Source organism: Mobula hypostoma, chromosome 1 (assembly GCF_963921235.1).
Source record: "Mobula hypostoma chromosome 1, sMobHyp1.1, whole genome shotgun sequence".
NCBI lineage: Eukaryota > Metazoa > Chordata > Chondrichthyes > Myliobatiformes > Myliobatidae > Mobula > Mobula hypostoma.
Window position 1 is genome coordinate 43451530 of NC_086097.1, and position 21179 is coordinate 43472708.

General features: G+C 40.2%; 1 protein-coding gene across 1 annotated transcript; it reads left to right on the plus strand.

Annotated features, from left to right (window-relative positions):
* Positions 1 to 113: 113 nt before the first annotated feature.
* On the plus strand, positions 114 to 6666 carry LOC134345929 (heat shock protein HSP 90-alpha). Its single transcript, XM_063047283.1, has 11 exons — positions 114 to 272; positions 750 to 914; positions 2522 to 2888; positions 2992 to 3125; positions 3245 to 3553; positions 3646 to 3811; positions 3913 to 4103; positions 4404 to 4551; positions 4643 to 4911; positions 5869 to 6202; positions 6348 to 6666. Exons 2-11 carry the CDS (start codon positions 750 to 752, stop codon positions 6458 to 6460), a joined length of 2196 nt encoding a protein of 731 aa, XP_062903353.1. The 5' UTR covers positions 114 to 272; the 3' UTR covers positions 6461 to 6666.
* The last annotated feature ends 14513 nt before the right edge of the window (positions 6667 to 21179 follow it).

Here is a 21179-nt window from a genome sequence, read left to right on the forward strand (position 1 = left end):
TTACCTTCAGCGTCTCCGCCCCCCCGCCGACGATTGGGCCAGGGAGCGCGGCGCGTCGGCTGCCGAACGCCCCTATTGGTCGAGCCTGCTGACAATCAAACGCAGCGCCTTGACGAGGGTTCGAGATGTTTCTCGAACTTTAATTTCGCGAAGTCGAGGCGCCGTATAAAAACCGCCGCACCGCCTTTCCCCCCTGCATTTGCTAAGGTGGTCGCCGTGCGGGAGCCTGGTGTAGTTCTCAAAGCCTGAGCGTCCTAAGGAAACTGAGCAAGGTAAAAAGTTCTGAGTATATTAATAAGACCCACGTGAAAAGAAACTCAATCAAAGTGAATTTTTGGTTGTTAAGGATATTATTTTTTAAATGATTTGTAGATTTCAGTACTTCAAATCAAACGGATGTTCTGATAGCTACATACAAACCGTCAGCGCGGTTTGCCGATGAGTATAATGCCGTGGAGAGGTTCTCCTTGTATTTAATAACTGAAATGCATTCCATGTAACCATTACTGTACATTTCTTTTAACTGCCACTCGTGTCAGTTCATTGTCACACGCCGTTGCGGCGCTAAGGCTTCTGGTAACGCCGAGACTTTTCTAGAAGCTTGCTCTGGTGGGTGGAGCATGACTTGCGCATGTGGGATTGCATGGTATCGCTAATATCGGTGATACTTTATTTGTTACCCATTTAGACGGCCGTTTAGCTTATCTACTTGCCGGAGTAACGTTTCTTTTTTTTAATGTTAAAATCAGATGCCCGAGGAAACTCCGACAGTTACCCAGGACGCCCCAATGGAGGAGGAGACCGAGACCTTCGCCTTCCAGGCGGAAATTGCACAATTGATGTCCTTGATCATCAATACATTTTATTCCAATAAAGAGATCTTTCTGAGGGAGCTTATTTCCAATTCTTCTGACGTAAGTTTATGTGATAGCTTGCCCAATTTCACTTAGTTTCTATTTGATGGGTACTTCTAAAAGGTTTTAATCTCACTATGCGTTTTCCTAGTGAGCTTTGCTTGGTGGGGGGGAGAGAGGAAATTCTTAATATTGGTCTAGAATTGCGATTTGGTTGGAGTTCGACGCTAACTGAAGGCACTGTGTGTCTGGAGTGATTCAGTCCATTCAAAGAGCAGCCCATTGCTGATCCCTGTTGTTAAAGAAAATGGCCTTGCCCAAAGGCACTTCATTTCTCAGATAGAGCTGCACGGCTTGAAACTGGGACCCTCAGCCCAATTCGTGCACGCTGACCCAGAGTGTATCTGGATAAGGCCCATTACATGGCCTGCTGCAGGCCATTTGGCCCACCTTTAACTAAGGTCAGTCTAGCCCTTCCCTTCCACATGGCCCTCCATCTTTTCCTTCATCCATGTCCCTAATGTTTCTGCCCCTACCATGGCTCCTGACAGTGTGTTCCTGGCATTTAACACTAGACACACTCTACCCACACTTTCATGCAATCCCCTTGAAAGTTACATCGGCCATTGTCACCTGGGGAACAGGTGTTGGTGTCTATGCTTCTTAATCATTTTAAGCACTGCTATTGAAGCTCTCATCCTCTGCTGTAAAGGGGGAAAAGTCCTGGCATGCTCTGTAATCCAGGCAGTATCCTGGTAGATCTCAGCTACAGTCTCCACATACTTTCTGTCGAATGACTAGAACTGAACACCATACTCCGGATGTTGTCTAACCAGTTTTCTAGAGCTGCAACATTGCCTCGTGGCTCTTGAACTTAACCCCCACTAATGACAACCAACCCACCGCCTTCTTAACCGCCCTATCAACTTCCATAGCAACTTCGGCGGGTCTGCAGCTTTTGACCCTGACATCCCTCTGCTCCTCCTCACTAAGGCTGCTTTAACTTTGTTCTCTGCTGTCAAGTTTGAAGTTCCTAAGGTGCTGCTGTTGCATCCATATTCCTTTTTTAAACCCCCCCCCCCATCCATGTGCTACCGGTAGTCTCACCATTCACAAAGGAGTTGGTTTACTTAGCCCAGTGGTGAATGAATAAATACGGAGAATAACCAGTTTAAGATACCTCAATGTATTTCTAACGTAAACAACAGGAATTCTGCAGATGCTGGAAATTCAAGCATCAATGTATTTCTAGCCTTTTTTTTTGTGGCTCTTAATTTATGCTAGCAAGGGCTACCAATCATTAAATATTGCTTTATTGAAATAAGAATCTGAAGCATGTGCTTGTTTCAACATGGCTTCATGGTTACAATTTTTGCCTCCGTGTTTGTCTAACAGGTATTCAAGTAGGGTGTAGTATGCTTTGGGATAAGTTGTATATTTCCTTAGACAATCCCTTCTATTGAGGATGACTTGCTGTTACTCAGCTTTGTGGGTTTTTGGATGGTTTGTTATTAAGCGTTCGACAGTGATGGAACCAATGTCATCAATTGCAGATGCTTGAAAGAAATTACAAGTGATGAATTGGTCAGATACTGCCAAAGAACTGTAGCTCTTTGAAAAGTTGAGTCCTTTTTAGTCATTGATACTACTTTCTTTTTAAACTAAAGGCTCTTGACAAAATTCGCTATGAAAGTTTGACTGATCCAAGCAAGCTGGATTCTGGTAAAGAACTGAAGATTGACATTGTACCAAATCTGAAAGACCGCACTTTGACTATTCGAGACACTGGCATTGGGATGACCAAAGCTGACCTCATCAACAACCTTGGTACCATTGCTAAGTCTGGAACAAAGGCCTTTATGGAGGCTTTACAGGCTGGTGCAGATATCTCGATGATTGGGCAGTTTGGTGTTGGTTTTTATTCTGCTTATCTTGTAGCAGAAAAAGTGACTGTCATCACCAAACACAATGATGATGATCAATATGTATGGGAATCATCTGCTGGAGGATCTTTCACAGTACGATTGGATCATGGTCAGTATGAGGACAATCTTAAAAGATGTAAACTTGATGTTTGCTTGATAGTATACTATTTTTGACAGGGAGTTAGTGTTATTTTCATTATTTTTCCACTCAGGTGAAGAGATTGGTCGTGGTACTAAGGTGATCTTGCACTTGAAAGAAGATCAAATGGAATATGTAGAAGAAAAGAGGATCAAAGAGATCGTGAAGAAACACTCACAGTTCATTGGCTACCCCATCACCTTGTTTGTAAGTTTTAACTCAGGCTGAAGTTTGTTTGTTTTTTTGCCTTTAATTCTAATTGGTAAAATTTTAAGTAGGAACTTGAGTTCATCAAAACAAATGTCCTATGATTTTTTTCTGAACAGGTGGAGAAAGAGCGTGATAAGGAGATTAGTGATGACGAAGGAGAAGAGAAAGAAGAGAAGAAGGAGGATGATGCCTCAGAAGAAGACAAACCAAAAATTGAGGATGTTGGATCAGATGAAGAAGAAGATGAAAAGAAAGAGGGTGACAAGAAGAAAAAGAAGAAAATCAAGGAGAAATACATTGATCAAGAGGAATTGAACAAAACCAAACCAATTTGGACAAGGAACCCTGAAGATATTACTAATGAAGAATATGGAGAATTCTACAAGAGTCTGACTAATGATTGGGAGGAACATTTGGCAGTGAAAGTAAGTTTGATTTGCTATGAAAATAGTTACTCTTGATTATTTAAATGGCAAATTGGTTGTTTAATGAAACTAATTTAAAACCTTTTGCGCAGCATTTCTCTGTTGAAGGTCAGTTGGAGTTCAGAGCACTGCTCTTTGCACCAAGAAGAGCACCATTTGATTTGTTTGAAAACAGAAAAAAGAAAAACAACATTAAGTTGTATGTACGCAGAGTCTTCATTATGGATAATTGTGAAGAGCTCATTCCAGAATATCTGAGTGAGTATTTTCTCAGAAGATTGAGACATGATTATGCTAAGTAAAACTAGTTTTGGGCAAGCTGCAGTGGAAAAATCCTAATGTTGAATATCATTCCATAGATTTTATTAAGGGTGTTGTGGACTCAGAGGATCTGCCTCTTAATATTTCCCGTGAGATGTTACAGCAGAGCAAAATTCTAAAAGTTATTCGTAAGAACCTGGTGAAGAAATGTCTGGAGCTCTTCACAGAATTGTCGGAAGACAAAGAAAACTACAAGAAATTGTATGAGCAATTTTCGAAAAACCTCAAGGTAAATGGAATTGGTAGAAGATGCAAGCTTAGGACGTTGCTGCATGAGGAGACTCTCTAGAGCTTTAAGTTGTGGTCTTGTAGGGCATTACTACTACATTTCAGTTTTTTTGTATTTGTTTTTGCTATTTTCTTAATTTGTGACCGTGTTTAAAGTGTCCACTAATTGTTCTATGGCTGCATTTCTTTGTAAGCAGACAAAGACACTGCAAAGTTTTATATGATTGATTTTTGTTGTGTTTTATGGATCCAAAGTTTGCTCTTGGCTTTGCTTATTAACTTTTTCTAAAATTCCTTGTAGCTTGGAATTCACGAGGACTCTCAAAACCGCAAAAAGCTTTCTGAATTGCTCCGATACCATACCTCAGTGAGTGGGGATGAAATGGTATCTCTCAAAGATTATGTCTCGCGTATGAAAGACAATCAGAAACATATCTACTACATAACTGGTATGTAAAGTGCAGAACTCAACTAATTGAATTCTTAATTGCACATGGTTTCTGAACTTGAGCATTGGATTTTATTTTCTTTAATATTTAGGAGAAACCAAGGACCAAGTAGCCAATTCAGCTTTTGTGGAGCGTTTAAGGAAACATGGATTAGAGGTGATCTACATGACGGAGCCAATTGATGAATACTGTGTGCAACAACTAAAAGAATTTGATGGAAAAACTTTAGTGTCTGTAACAAAAGAAGGTTTGGAACTTCCAGAAGATGAAGAGGAGAAAAAGAAGCAGGAAGAAAAGAAAGCAAATTTTGAGAACCTGTGCAAGATTATGAAAGACATACTGGAGAAAAAAATAGAGAAAGTATGTTGTTTTTTTTAGAGGTATTAACTAAATTGATCTTTGAACAAAGTGCCAGTGAATCTTTTTAGAGTAGATTGACTATGCTGAGCTCTTTAAAAAAAAAAAGAGCTGCTTTAATTCTGCATCAAAAATGGTTTTCGTTTTGAGTTGGAAGATAAAGCCTTCAGCAGTATCTACTGTCTCATTTTGGGAATAAGGTTTACAGGCAGTTGGAAGGTGTATTGTAAGGGAAACATCCAATTTCAAGGATTAGCATATGAACAAACTTGGTTAACCCAGCCATGGAAATTTCAGTTTGCCAAAACCGCTTATGATTTAGATTTTGGAGTTTGAAGTAAACTTATTGAAGTACATACGTCGCTATGTACAACCCTGAAAATCATTTTCTTACAGGTAATCACAGTAAATAAAAGAAACAGAGCAGTATCAATGAAAGACTATACCCAACAGGGTAGACAACCACTGTGCAAAAAAAAATTGCAGATGCAAAACAAAAGATAATAAATAAACAATGATTATCAAATGTAAGATGAAGTGTCTTGAAAGTGAGCCCAGTTAGGAATAGGTGAGAACTATATAAGCATTTTGGGTCACCTCCCCAAAAATTAAGTCTTGGTGAATTTTAAAGGGGACTTCACTGAAGGAAGTTAATCAGGGTATGAGTCTTAAGCAACCTATGTCACTGGTCAAGGCTTTACAGAATTACTTGTGTAAGATGAGGGTTTCTTTAACACAAGTTCAAGGGCTAATATTTTGACTTCAAGGGTGATATAAAAGATGTAATATAGGTTATTGTCAGATTAGCAAGATGAGGAATGGGAAATTTTCAATCTTCTGTCACAAATAGATTTGAGAGGAGTTGTTGGAGGACTAATGGTATAATTGTATGATTATGAGCAGTGTCTGATAAAATATCTTTCTTTTCCTCTCATCACCCCACCCACCACCAAACCACAGGTGACAGTTTCCAATCGCTTAGTCGCCTCTCCATGTTGCATTGTAACCAGTACCTATGGATGGACTGCTAACATGGAAAGAATCATGAAGGCACAGGCACTCAGAGATAACTCTACAATGGGTTACATGGCAGCTAAGAAGCACTTGGAAATAAACCCTGACCATCCAATTGTTGAAACACTAAGACAGAAAGCAGAAGCTGACAAAAATGACAAATCAGTAAAAGATCTGGTCATTCTTCTTTTTGAGACTGCACTTCTCTCTTCTGGCTTTTCATTGGAAGATCCACAAACTCATGCAAATCGCATCTACAGAATGATCAAACTAGGTCTTGGTTAGTATGAGTGACAGTTTTCTCAATTGACTCTTCAAACTTAAAGCTTCAGTAATGTGCTTTGTGTATTTTGCAATGCCAGGTTAAGATGTTTCCTTTTGTTTCTGTTTTAAACAAATTAATCATGTGACTCTTTCCTGTCTAGGTATTGATGAGGAAGATCCTGTCATGGATGATGCAGGCCCAACAAGCACAGAAGAAATGCCACCATTGGAGGGTGATGATGATGATACTTCACGAATGGAAGAAGTTGACTAAACAAAGAATGCTAATATACTTGTTCTGAAGGGCTGTGGCAGTCATGTTAAGAGACAAGTCGTCAACACAACTAATATTGTCTGAAGCATGGGTCATGAGTTTTGTAAACTGTTAAGTAAATATAAGTAAACGGGTTAGATCAACTTGAGCATATGTTGTGAAATAAAAGTAATAAGTTTCAATCCCATCCTGAATATGTGTAATAACTTGCACACCACCTGCCTTTTTCAATTTATAGCAATTGCAATTCAAACTGATCTGAGTACTAATAAGAGTTGGCTTCACTGTCAGCAAGTGCCCCTCTGCAGGAAGGTCAGATAATCATTTTGATTGTTTTCATTTTAACTTCTGCAGTGGAATGTAATGCTTCAGTCATACTCTGAACTTCTCTACTCCCTTGGTGTTGAGTTGAAACAGTTCATTTTTGTCCTGCCCTTGTTATTCTTCAAAGTTGGAGATTAGCATAATGGATCATTGTACAATTGGTATTGAGAAATTACTGGCACCTGAACATTGATTAATACAAGTTGAGTAATGCTTGATCTTAGATGGATTTTGGAATATATAACGAGATAGCCAGCCAGGGTGTAGTAGTAGTAGCATTGGACTTAAAGAGGAGTGGTCCCGGGTTTAAATCCATCTGGCTCATTGCATACTTTGCATCTGTGCTGCATTGAGTGTCAAGCTAGCAATGCTGCCTCATGAAAAAAGATAAATACCAGAGCAACAGCAAGGTTATGGCCCAATACGCCACAAGGCAGGGTAAGGAACAGAAGATTGCTAGGGATTGCCATACCTGATAAGTTATGTGCTACCCTGTAAACAGTTTTGTCTTACACTTCAGCACAGAAGCACTTAACATTAAAAGTTACTGCATGCAATTAATTTGAGCAAGAAAACAAGCACAGCAGTATTGAGAGAATACCTGAGCAAGTTGTTGAACAACAAAACAGACAAGCTTTCAGTCTCCACCTACAATGTTTTGATTAAAAGATGAGTAAACTATTTGTTTTTAGGTTTTATATAAGGTATATGACCAATCAGTACTGTGAACTTATTCTGGAGCTGGATTTTCATAGAAATACAGGAAACCCACCACACAAGACAGGCCCTTCATCCTACAATGCTGTGCCAAACATCTATGTTAGAAATTACCTTGGGTTACCCATAGCCCTCTATTTTCTAAGCTCCATGGATCTATCCCAAGAGTCTCTGAAAAGACCCTATTGTATCTGCCTCCACCACTGTTGTTGACAGCCCATTCTACGCACTCACCATTCCCTGTTTTTAAAAAAAACCCTGACATGTCTACCTATTTCCAAGCACCTTAAAATTGTGCCTTCTTGCATTAGCCACTTCAGTGCTGGGGGAAAAAGCCAATGACTATCCACACCATCAATGCCCCTCATTATACACCTATCGGGTCACCTCTCATCCTCCTTTGCTCCAAGGCCAAATTCACTCAACCTATTCTCCTAAGGAATACACCCCAATCCAGGCAACATCCTTGTAAATCTCTGCACCCTTTCTATAGTTTCTACATCCTTGCTGTACTGAGGTGTCCAGAACTGAGTGCAGTACTCCCAAAGTCTGACCAGGGTCCTATATAGCCGTAACATTACCTTGGCTCCTGAATTCATCAGCAACTATCTTGGCAAACTCAATTTTCTGCTGCTTCATAATCTGCAGACACTATCACCACAGATAATTAAAAATAGAAAGCCAGGGCTTTTTAATTTATGCAGCCAGCCTACTGAATATTTGTGATTGACTTCCGATTTTCAGTTTTATTGTGATCATTGCTTGTTTCGTGATCAGTATACGTACTGCTGTGGTATATGTTCACTCTGATGTGACCAAATCCACTTTTTCAATACACAAGGGAGATCTTCATTTTTTGTTTTAAGCAGTTTTTCTATTTTTCTCTTCTATATGTATGTGAGGTCACTTCAGAACTGGTGTGCATTGCCTGGGAACCTTCCCAGCACCTTGTGAGATTTCCCATTTGTGATGTCGATGCTCAAAAAAAGTAGATTTTTAGATTAGGGGTACAATCTGTACTTCAGCTTTACTTAGCCCAGTTGCTAAACTTGATTTCATTTTATTTTTGGGCAGTTTTCTGCTAGTCAATGCCCAGCTTTCTGGTAACTGATTTTGTACCATAAGTGACAGTTTTAACCTGTATTTGCTGGAGGAGGTTATTCATAAAGAGCATATTTTGATCTTAAAATGCCATGATATTTGAACATTTGCACCCCATACTATAATTGACTTCAATTAGATCACACTCTGGAAGAAAAATACAAATATAAATCAAAACTAGCACATGGAACTGGCAGTGAAATATATACTATGGTACCTTATTTGCATTGTAGGCTATTTGAAGTACTAACCTGGCAGGAGTGTTCTTAATGTGTTTGATAGAGCACTAGCAAACCATTGACCTGGAGTTGCAGATTTTAAGGGCAATTGCCAAAGGCTTGTTCTGAGGTAAGTAGTGCTGCAAGATGGTGCAACTCTGTAAGACTACAGATTGGCTAAATAAGAACACTTGTCAAGATATCCATGCCAATAATAGTTCAGAAATATGGATGGGAGTCAGATTGGAGGGGTTCACATAATTTGGAGAAAAGATACACAGATATTTGAGAAATTCAAAATCCAAAGATATTTTGTAAAGGAAAATAAGTTGCGTAAATTTGTAAGGATTGGAGTTTTGTGTGTGAAGGGAACAATTTTAATGTACGGATTAAAAATGGAAGTAAATAAAGAAAGTTGAGAATGTGGGAGAGATGGATTAGATGAGAAAATGCAAGTTGAGGGCTGGTGAATGGAGAATTTAGCCTCATCGAAAATGAATCAGTGCAGGGTCAAAAAAGTCCATGAACTCTTATTGGAAGTGAAAGTAAGGAAGGACTGCTAATAGATTGGGCCATTTAGCAGATTTAAGACGCCTGTGGAGGATTATTTATTGAAATAAGTAATTACTTTGAATTAATATGGGGAACAATTTAGTATAACTTCATATTAAATTTAGATTCAAGCCTTACAGTTTTGGAGATAGAAAAATAGTGTACGTTTAAAACCTGCTCTCTCGTATTTGGGATCGGAGAATAGCTTTTATGGGGAAGGGCAGGGTTTTGACAGATTCTGCTTTAACATCACTGAAACTCATTCCAACCATCTCTGACATGTCGTCAATCCAGGCAAGCTCTCAGGACTGGTTGAAAGCAGCCGACTAGTCAAGTTCAAGGTGTGGATATACCAGCATGGCACCCTACTGAGGATTCTCTGGCCAATTCTGGAATATGTAGTTTCAACTTTCACTACCGAGAAATTAGAGAGAAAAGGTCAGCAGCTTTCCCCAGAGGTGGCTGGGATTGCCCAGGACTCTCAGCAGCATTGCCCTCTATGGAAAGAATATCAAGCTGTGGCTTGCCTTGAAATCCTTGGGGGAAGAGTTCAAGATGACGGGAGCTAGAGAAGTGATGCAGTAAAGGGAGTCCAGCAAGGGTCGTTGTGAAGACTGGGAGGAAGTGGAGAGCAGAAGAGGCTGTGCAGCAGGCTGAACCTGGACTGTGCCACAGAGTCTTGGTGGGAGTGGTGACCCGAGGAAGAGCTGGCTTAGGAAGCTTCCCAGTCCCCAGGAATGACATGGCTAAGGGGAGGAGAAGCACAACCTCATTCAGGAGGGAGTGAGAGCAGCCGTCGAAGAGAGATCCACCAAAGCAGTGGGCATGAAACAGCAGGGAGCTTGGATCAAGTGGGAGCAGGCCATGGAGAGTGGCATGGACTGGTCTCTGGCAAGCAGAGCCACACCGAATCAAGTTCTTTTTGTCTAGGCAGTGTATTCATTTTGCCCAGCCCATCCAACCTGCATAACTGGGGAAAGGTTGATGCCCCTGACTGTCTCTTATGTTCCAGGAGAGGAACCTTGGAGCACATCCTGAACTGCTGCCTACTCAAAAGCTCTTGGAGATGGCCGATGTTGCTGAAGATATGACTAAGTATTGAAGACCCTGGCGGAAGTATTCTTCTTGAGAATTAGTAACAGCAAATGAGCTCAACCCTACAATCGAGCTAATACCTTTGTGAGGCCTGGAGAGCAACCAGAAGCAAGAGTAAAGCCACCCACAGGGATTCTGACACATGCTCACGACTGGTAACTCATGACCGATCTGGAGAAATAACTAGTGTTCTCACAGCACATTATCAACACCCCCTTGAGACCAGACATCCTCCTGGTCTCAGAGACAGCAAAACACATCATCCTGCTGGAGCTGACAGTGCCATGGGAGGAGCTGTGGAGGATGCCCACGAGAGGAAGCTTGCCAGATACTGGTCAGGGACTGTCAGAGGCAGGAATGGAAAGCAAGATGCACGCCCGTTGAAGTGGGCTGCCAGGGCTTCGCTGGGCAGTCTCTTCACAGAGCCCCCAGTGCATTGGGCATTGATGATACAAGGTGACAGAGTCATCGGCAACTTCACTGAGGCAGTAGAGAAAGCCTCAAGATGACTCTGGATGAAGAGAGCAAGTCCATGGGGATCTGCAGGACATGATACCTGAACATAAGTCGTGGCTTGATCAACCTAGGTTGCCTGGGTGAGGGTGTCTGATGTTGAAAGACCCAAAACACCCAATGGCCCCAGGTTACATAAGTGATGTTGTGTTCAGAGCATCGTGAGATGTATTCTTCAAATCAAGGTCAATTAAATATCAGACCTTGAAGTACAGAAGTTTGGACTGAGTGTTTTTTTAAATGTAAAAATCTATCAACAAGCCAGTGAAGCACCACTGCATGGTTTTCCATCACAAGTGAACTGGACTTTGAATTGGAAAAGGAGTAATTTGGGGATGAAATAAATCATGTATTTAGGAAAAGTTTGAAGTTAGGAAGGGGATCATAAACTGGTAATAAAATTGTACTGGGTATATTTTAGAAATGCTGGGAAAAAGGTTTGTGACTTATAATAGGTGTTAACATTCATCACTACAATAAATAATTGCAATTTGCTACAAAATAGTAGTAAGATATATAATTAAAACTTTAAGAGCATAAGAAATAGGAGCAGGAGTATGCCACCTGACCCATCGAGCCTACTCCACCATTCAATAAGATCATGGCTGATCTGGTCATGGACTTGTCTCCATCTACCTGCCTTTTCCCCATAACCCTTAGTTCCCCTACAATGCAAAAATATATCGGACCTTGTCTTAAATATATTTACTAAGGTAGCCTCCACAGTTCCATTGGGCAGAGAATTCTACAGATCTAGATAGAGAATTCCACATATGTAATAATAATGAAATCCATCTCGATACATGAATATATTAGTGGCCACTTCATTGGGTTCATTCGTACATCTGCTTGTTAATGCAAATATCTAATCAACCAATCATGTGGTAGCAACTCAATGCATAAAAGCACGCAGACATGTGCAAGAGATTCAGTTGTTCAGACCAAACATCAGAATGGAGAAGAAATGCGATTTAAACAACACACACCAAAGTTGCTGGTGAACGCAGCAGGTCAGGCAGCATCTCTAGGAAGAGATACAGTCGACGCTTCAGGCCGAGACCCTTCGTGAGGAATGCGATTTAGGTGACTTTGATTGGGGAATGAATGTCGGTGCCAGACAGGGTGGTTTGAGTATCTCAGAAACTGCTGATCTCCAGTGCTTTCACACACAACCGTCTCTAGAATTTAAAGAGAATGGTGCGTAAACCAATAAAACATCCAGTGAACGGCAGTTCCGTGGGCGAAAATGCCTTGTTAATGAGAGAGGTCATAGGAGAGTGGCCAAAATGGATCAAGCTGACAGGATGGAGACAATAACTCAAATAACCACACATTACAACATTACAAGCAGAAGAGGATCAATCTCTGAACACACAACACTTCAGACCTGGAAGTCGTGGGCTACAGCAGCAGAAGATGTTGGTGTCTGTATGTATGATAAGATGGTCACTGAGTGTAGAAGTTGACTCTCTACTTAAAGGACTGTAAATAAAAGAAAAACATGGAGCTCTGAAATAAAACCATCTTAGAAGACTATATGATTCCAGCATGAGAGATAACAATAGAACTCAAGAAGATAGTACAGTGACAATAGCATGTTCAACAATGTAACAGAATACAAAGTGCAGGCAACACCCAGGGGAAAAGGGTGACTGCATTTGTAGAAAAAAACATATTGTGATTTTCTTTAATGTCAAAAAACGTGAGTTAGAAATAATTAAATGTGCTGATTCATTTACTTTTTTTTCACGTTCTGTGAAAGTGAATTTTATTCTACAACTCTAATTTTTATGTAGTGATTTTAAAATTCTGTAATGACAAATTTCCATAAATTGAATGGCTGTAACTCGGAGTAATGCATGGTATAAAACATATTGGTACTCATATTGCAACAGTTATGTACCCTTTACTATTGAGAAATAAGAAAGAACATTACTTAGAAGTACCCAACACAAATTACAGTTGAATTTGGTCTTCTCACAGTCTCAGGTCTCTGTAGCAGTGAAGGTGTATGTGAAGTCTCACTCATGATGGGATGTCTACTGATATATGGCAAATTTCTTTATTGGGAACGTCACAAAATATCAGAACAGGGAGATTATGCTGGAATGATATGAACCACCAGTTTGGTCTTAGCTGATGTCACAAAGTACAATTCTGGTCATGAGGATGTTACTGAGATGAATACAAAAGTAGACTGAGGAAAGAAAGAATGGATAGAGTGAAGGGTTTTGGCCGGAAACGTCGACTGTACTTCTTCCCTAGTTGCTGCCTGGCCTGCTGAGTTCCTCCAGCATTTTGCATGTGTTGCTTGGATTTCCAGCATCTGCAGGTTTTTCTCTTGTTTGTGATAGAGTGAGCATATATTTTTAAAGCAGGTTGTTTGCCATACTGTAGGGAAAATGTGACTGTAATTGCAAGGGTTCAGAGGAGATTCACCAGGATGTTGCTTGGGATATAACATTTCAGTTTTAAGGACTGAGTGGATATGCTGAATTTGTTTTCCTTGGAGTAGATGAGGCTGCAGGTGAACCTAAACATAATTATAGGAGACATAGATCAATACTTCTCCCATGGCAGAAGTGTCAAGGGTGCATAGGTTTAAGATGAGATTTAGAGGGGATTCAAGAAAGCATTTTTTCTTCACCCAGAGATTACTTTAAATATGAAATGCACTGCTTATAAGTGTGGAGACAGATACTCTTACAACATTTAAGATGCCTCTGGATAAGCACTTAAATCAGCAAGGCAACGTCAACTACAGACCCAGTGCTGGTAAGTGGGATTAGTATAAATATGTCAATGATGGCTGTCATAGGCTGAAGAACCTGTTCCTATGCTGAATGACTTTGACTCCAAATTTAAGCTGATAAAATAATGAAAAGGGAAACAGAGTAGACAGAATAACCCTACTTCACTTAGTAGAGAGATCACTTTGCCAGGGGTTATAAAGTCAGTGGTCACTTTGTTAGGCACCTCCTGTGGTCCTCTACTGCAGTAGCCCATTCACTTCAAGGTTGCGGAAGATGGTCTTCTGCACACTGCTGTTGTAATGTGTGATTATTTGTGTTGCTGTCACTTTTCTGTCACCTTCAGCCAGTCTGGCCATTCTCCTCTGACCTCTCTCATTATTAACGAGGCGTTTTCACACACAGATCATCGGATTTTTTGTTTTGTTTTTTGCATCATTCTCTGTAAACTTCAGTGAAAGTCGTGCATGAAAGTCCCAGGAAATCAGCAGCTTCTGAGATATTCAAACCACCCTGTCTGGCACAGACAATCGTTCCATGGTCAAAAGTCACTTAGATTGCATTTCTTCCTCATTCTGATGTTTAGTTTGGGGAGCAACTGAACCTTTTGACCATGCCTGCATGCTTTGAGTTGCTTCCACATGACTGGCTGATTAGATATTTGTATTAACAAGCAGGTATACCTAATAAAATGGCCACTGAGTGTAGGTTTTAAATAATAAGCAGAAGCATCAGAGGAAAGAGTAAAAATTATTTCCACCCAGAGATTAATGGGGATCTAGAAATCAATTATTGCAAAGCTAGTAGAAGTATAAGCTATATGTACTTCTGAGAGAAATATCATAACCTAGAAAACTACAGAGTAAAAGCTAGCAAAAAGATTGTCTTCATAACTCTTTATAAATCCAGGTAGCCAGAAATGAGGTAAAACCAGTTTTCTGTGCTATACTTTTCTGAGTTCTTTGAAAGGATATAGAAGATTTGGCGGTCAGGGAAGCACATGCAGCAACTAAGTTTGCATAAAGTAGAAATTCAACTGATGGAGTTCAGAGTCAAGGAGGATTGAAAATTAATTGCGGATTACTGCAGAAATTCAACATTTCAGGGTCTACACCATTATCAGCTACATTACCTGGAGGACGGTTGCCATCACTCTACTATAATTATCTAATTCAACACCAAGTCAGATTCAACAAATATTTTGTCTATAGTGACCATAAATAAAAAGAAGCTTGCAATGGTAAAGGGAAGTAGTATAGTGTAAAACAACAATTTAGAAAAGTAATCTGGATGGCAGATTTTAATAAAAATCAAACAGCATGAAGGAAATGTGGATCTGGTTTAGTACTTTTTCTCCCAGAGGTTATACAAAACAGCAGCAGATGTTTTCAGTATTGGAAGTGATACAAAGATAAGGTTTTAAAAATTGGCCCTAAAACATAAACCTGCAGGTGAAATACTGGAAAAGAGTAGATTAAAAACAATATTGAAACTTTTTGTTAAATGTACCCAGGGTGACATACTTCTGAAGTGTAACCAATTTTTGGAGACACAAGAGATCGCAGCTGCTAGAATCTGGAGCAAACCAGTGGGTTAGGCAGCATCTGTGGAGAAATAGACAGTCGACATTTCAGGTCAAAGGTTCAAAAGATTCAAAGTAAATATATTATCAAAGTACATATATGTCACCGTATACTATCCTGAGATTAATATTCTTGTGGGCATTCATAGTAAATTAGTTAACAAGTTAGGTCTTTATTCTTTGGAGCGTAGAAGGTTGAGAGGGGACTTGATAGAGGTGTTTAAAATTATGAGGGGGATTGATAGAGTTGACGTGGATAGGCTTTTTCCATTGAGAGTGGGGGAGATTCAAACAAGAGGACATGAGTTGAGAGTTAAAGGGCAAAAGTTTAGGGGTAACATGAGGGGGAACTTCTTTACTCAGAGAGTGGTAGCTGTGTCGAACGAGCTTCCAGCAGAAGTGGTTGAGGCAGGTTCGATGTTGTTGTTTAAAGTTAAATTGGATAGACATATGGACAGGAAGGGAATGGAGGGTTATGGACCAAGTGCAGGTCGGTGGGACTAGGTGAGAGTAGGAGATCGGCACAGACTAGAAGGGCCAAGATGGCCTGTTTCCATGCTGTAATTGTTATATGGTTATATGGTTAAATACAAAGAAGCACAATAAAATCAATGGAAAACTGCACACAAGATGGACAAATAACCAATGTGTGAAAGACAAGTTGTGTAAATACAAAAATTAAAAAATCAAAATAATAATACTAAACAGATAAATAAGTAATAAAGTCCTGAGAAAGGGTCTTGGCCCAAATCGTCGACTGTTTATTCATTTTCATGGATGCTGCCTGACTTGCTGAGTTCCTCCAGCATTTTGTGTGAGCTGCTTTGAAAACACCAGTTGTAGTGTCCTTGCAAATGAGTCCATAGCCTGTGGAATTAGTTTAGTGTTCGTGTGAGTGAAGCTGTCCACTCTGGTTCAGAAGCCTGATGGATGAAGGGTAATAACTGTTCCTGAATCTGGTGGTGTGGGACCAAAGGCTCTTGTATTTCTTTGTTTATGTATTTGCACAGCTTGTTGCCTTCTGCATTCTGGCTGAATGCCCTGGTTGGTCTGGTCTTTCATTGATCCTGTTATGGTTATTATTCTACAGATTTATTGAGTAAGCCCACAAGAAAATAAAACTGTTGTATATGATGGTATATATGTACTTCGATAATAATTTTACTTCCTGATGGCAGCAGTGAGAAGACAGAATGCCCTGGATAGTCGGGGTTCTTGATGATAGAAGATGCTTTCCTGTGACACGACAACTTTCTGTAGGCTTTTCCATTCAAGGGTATTGGTGCTGCCATACCAAGCCATGATTCAACCAGTCAGTATACTCTCAACCGTGCATCTACAGAAATTCCACAAAGTTTTAGACGAATCTTTGCAAACTCTAAGAAAGTAGAGATGCTGTTGTGTCTGCTTTGCAATGGCACTTACACGCCTTCTGAAATGATAACATTGATGAATTTAAAGTTACTGACTCTCTCCAGCTCTGATTCTCTGATGCTGACTGGTGGACCTCCAGTTTCCTCTTCCTGCAGCCAATAATCAGCTCTTTGGTTTTGTTCTGGTTAAGTGAGATGTTGGCACCATTCAGCCAGATTTTCAGACTCCCTCCTATATGTTGATTCGTCACCACCTTCGATTTGGCCAACAACAGTGGTGTAGTCAGCAAACTTAAGTATGGCATTGGAGCTGTACTTAGCCTCAAAATGATAAGCATAATGCAAGTAGAACAGGGGGCTAAGCAACACAACTTTATGGTGCACCTGGAGGAGTGGGGATTGTGGAGAATCCAAACAGAGTGGTGTCTACAAGTGAAGAAATCGGGGATTCAGTTCCACAGGAAGTTATTGAGGCCCAGGTCTTGGAGTTTATTGAATAGTTTTAAAGGGATGGTAGTGTTAATCCCCTCTGGATTGCAAAAATTAAATAGTCTTCCTGTTGGGGGATTGAAACCCTGTCTCCCTTGTGACAGCTGGGGATGCTAACTTTTGTACTGATGAAAAACCAGTGTACATAAAGTGGATTTCTGGGCTTTTGTCCCAGTAAAATTGATAAGATTTTCTCTGTGATTGTAGGGCCTTTCAGAGTACATTACAGAGCAGGTTGATGTATTTAAAAAATTCTGAATATTCAGTAACAGCAACAGCTGTTCCTCATTGCTCTTCATTTTATGTCAGCAGAATAATTGTCCTTGAACAGTACTGCAAATTCCAGACAGTATATTAAACACTCCCTCAAAATGCAACTTGAAAAATGATGCCAAATGAACAAAACAAGCAGTAATTGCACTGACTGATTACCAGAGAGAGAGGGAAGAACAAATTTGTGGACAATAGTTCAGTTATACAGAATAACAGGGAAATATTATTTAGCAAAGTGGATGTTGACTGTTTGGACTTTATCAAGGCCTTTGACGAGGTCCTGCATGAAAGGTTGGTCTGGAAGGTTAGATGCCATGGAATCCAGGGACAGCTGGTTAGGTAGATTCAAAGTTGGTTCAGAGGTAGCAAGCAGAGGGTAATGGTTGAAGGTTACTTTTCAGAACAGAGGCCAGTGATGAGTGGAGTGACACGGGGTTTGGGGCTGGGAATCTTGCTATTTGCTATTTATATAAATAGTTTGGATTTGAATGCACAAGGTTTGATCAGTAAGAGTGCAGATGACACACAATTAGGAGATGTTCTTGAGAGTGAAAAAGGGTTATTTCAGATTACAGGGGAATCTTGATCAATTAGAGAAACGTGACGAGCAGTGGCAAATGGATTTCAATACAATTAAGTATGAGGTGATGCACTTTAGAAAGACAAAGCAGTGCGAGATTTATTCTATGAATGCTAGGGCAATAGGGTGTGTAATTTACAGAGGGACCTAGGAGTACAGTCGTATACTTTATTGAAAGCAGTGTCATAGTTTTGAAAAAAGTGATTTAGCATGCTGACTTTTAGTTAGGAGATTGAATATAGGAATCAGGACATTAAGACTGTACTTGGAAGTACTGTTTACAGTTTTGGTCACCAGATTATAGAAAAGATGTTAAACTGGAAAGAATGCAGGAAAGGTTTACATGGATGTTGCCAGGACTAAAGGACATGAGTTACAGGGAGACATTAGCCAGGCTAGGAGAATGAAGAGTGATGTTACATAAGTGTTTAAAATTATGAGATGGATAGATAAGGGGGATGGTAACAGTCTTATCCCCAGGGTAGGGGAGTCCAAAACCAGGGGGCATAGGTTTAGGAAAGATTTAAAAGAGACTTGAGGGGCAATGTTTTCACCCAGAATGTAATGAGAATATAGAATGAGCTGCCAGGGGAAGTGTTGGAGGCAGGTAAAATGATATAGTTTTAAAAGTACTTTGAGGGGTGGCGTAAAAGCAGGAAATTGGTACCAGCTGTGTGGGCAGCATGGACTCGTTGGACCAAAGAGCCTCTACCTGTGTGTGTTGCTCTGTGGCAGTATTAAACAGGGACTTCAACTATTCATACCTTGTCAGGAACAGAAAAAGTAAACAGTGAATGGTGTGGAAAATTATTAAAGATATAGTCCAAGAAAATTTTAATCAAAGGTATGGACAGATTAGTCTCCAAATTTGATTTGAGGATGGATGGTTGAGACAAGATATCTCTTGTAAAAAGGAGATTTGGAGATTTTAATAAATGTGTTACATACAAAATCAAAAGAATTTGTATTATAGAGAGTGAACAGAATGGGCTCCTTTCCCTTGCCTCTTTATGTCTTCCATAAAACTCACCTTGCATATGAATCACGTTCTTATTCCCTCTCCTGTTCCACTGAACACCAAGAATCTCTTCTTGACCCCATGTTAGCTGAAATTGTCTCCCCTGGGTGCTCTAACCTTCTGAGAACAGTCTTGATAACTCTTTGCAAAAACTCGTTTTAAAGAACTTTTTTTTCCCCTGAAAAAGTCATTACATTTGTAGTTTCTTGAGGCTTTTCTTTCATTGTCTCTTTGGAATCAAGCTCATGTTGCAACAGTTTTAATTAAAATTATATAACGTTATATTTATGCTGCTATGACAGAAGAAGGAACTGTAGTTAGATCCTGGGATACATAATCAAGCAGAATACAAAACAGTAGAGGATAATGGTTAATGGTACAGTAATTGTACAAGGTTACTCTAAAACGAATCTCAGGGTTGTATTGGTGACATTTATGTACTTGGTTAATAAATCTACTTCGAACTTTTAAAAAGTAGCTAGTTTGAAGTACTTATCAGAAGTTCAACTACTGTCTGATGTGCAACAGTTGATTTTTTTTAGCTTCAGAAATATCGCATTTATTCAAATTTTTCAAATATATAATGCAGTAATTTACATTAACACAACACATTAACAGATTAGGTTCTGCAGATACTGGAAATCCAGAATAATATTCAAGACATGCTGGAGGAACTGAGAAGGTAGCGTCCATGGAGAGTGATGAAGAGTGAATGTTTCAGCCTGAGAACCGCCATACATCAGAGTGCAGAAACCTCGGCCTTCACCCTGCCTCGTGTAGCTGGATCCTGGACTTCCTGTCAGATCGCCAGCAGGTGGTGAGAGTGGGCTCCCTCACCTCTACCCCTCTGACCCTCAATACAGGAACCCCTCAGGACTGTGTCCTAAGCCCCCTCCTTTACTCTCTGTATACCCATGACTGTGTCGCCACCCACAGCTCAATCTCCTAATTAAATTTGCTGATGATACTACACTGATTCGCCTAATCTCAGATAATAATGAGGCAGCCTACAGAGAAGAATTCATCACCCCGACACAGTGGTGTCAAGAAAACAACCTCTCCCTCAATGTCGCAAAAACAGGGGAACTTGTTGTGGACTACAGGAGGAATGGAGACAGGCTAACCCCTATTGACATCAATGGATCTGGGGTTGAGAAGGTGAAGTTCCTCAGCATAAACATCACTGAGGATCTCACGTGGTCTGTTCATACCGGCTGTGTGGTGAAAAAGGCACAACAGTGCCTCTTCCACCTCAGATGTTTGAAGAAGTTTGGTATGGGTTCCCAAAACCTAAGAACTTTCTACAGGGGCACAATTGAGAGTATCCTGACTGGCTGCATCACTGCCTGGTATGGGAACTGTACTTCCCTCAATCGCAGGACTCTGCAGAGAGTGGTGCGGACAGCCCAGTACATCTGTAGATGTCAACTTCCCACTATTCAGGATGTTTAAATAGACAGGTGTGTGAAAAGGGCCTAAAGGATCACTGGGGACCTGAGTCACCCCAACAACAAACTGTTCCAGCTGCTACCTTCCGGGAAACAGTACCACAGCATAAGAGCCAGGACCAACAGACCACAGGACAGCTTCTTCCACCAGGCCATCAGACTGATTAATTCACACTGACACAACTGTATTTCTATGTTATACTGACTGTCCTGTTGTACATACTATTTATTATAAACTACTATAAATTGCACATTGCACATTTAGACGGAGATGTAAAGATTTTTACTCCACATGTAAATGAAGGATGTAAGTAATAAAGTCAATTCAATTCAATTCAACATCCTTTTTAAATGGATTTATTGAACAAAGAATCAGAGGAATATTTTAAATACTGGTTCTGATCCCTCAAAGGACAATCTGGAACTCAACGTCAGTAAGACGAAGATCTGATTGTGGACTTCAGGAAGGGTAGGGAGAAGGAACACACACCAATCCTCGTAGAGGGATCAGAAGTGGAGAGAGTGAGCAGTTTCAATTTCCTGGGTATCAGGATCTCTGAGGACCTAACCTGGGCCCAACATATTGATGCAGTTATAAAGAGGGCAAGACAGTGGCTACACTTCATTAGGAGTTTGAAGAGATTTGGTATGTCAACAAATACACTCAAAAACTTCTATAGTTGTAC

Excerpts from the sequence above, each read along its gene's own strand:
- LOC134345929 (XM_063047283.1), top strand. The coding sequence starts at position 750 with ATGCCCGAGGAAACTCCGACAGTTACCCAGGACGCCCCAATGGAGGAG. Across the intron at positions 3,126-3,244 it reads GCTACCCCATCACCTTGTTT|GTGGAGAAAGAGCGTGATAA; the intron begins GTAAGTTTTAAC and ends TTTTCTGAACAG. Across the intron at positions 3,554-3,645 it reads AGGAACATTTGGCAGTGAAA|CATTTCTCTGTTGAAGGTCA; the intron begins GTAAGTTTGATT and ends CCTTTTGCGCAG.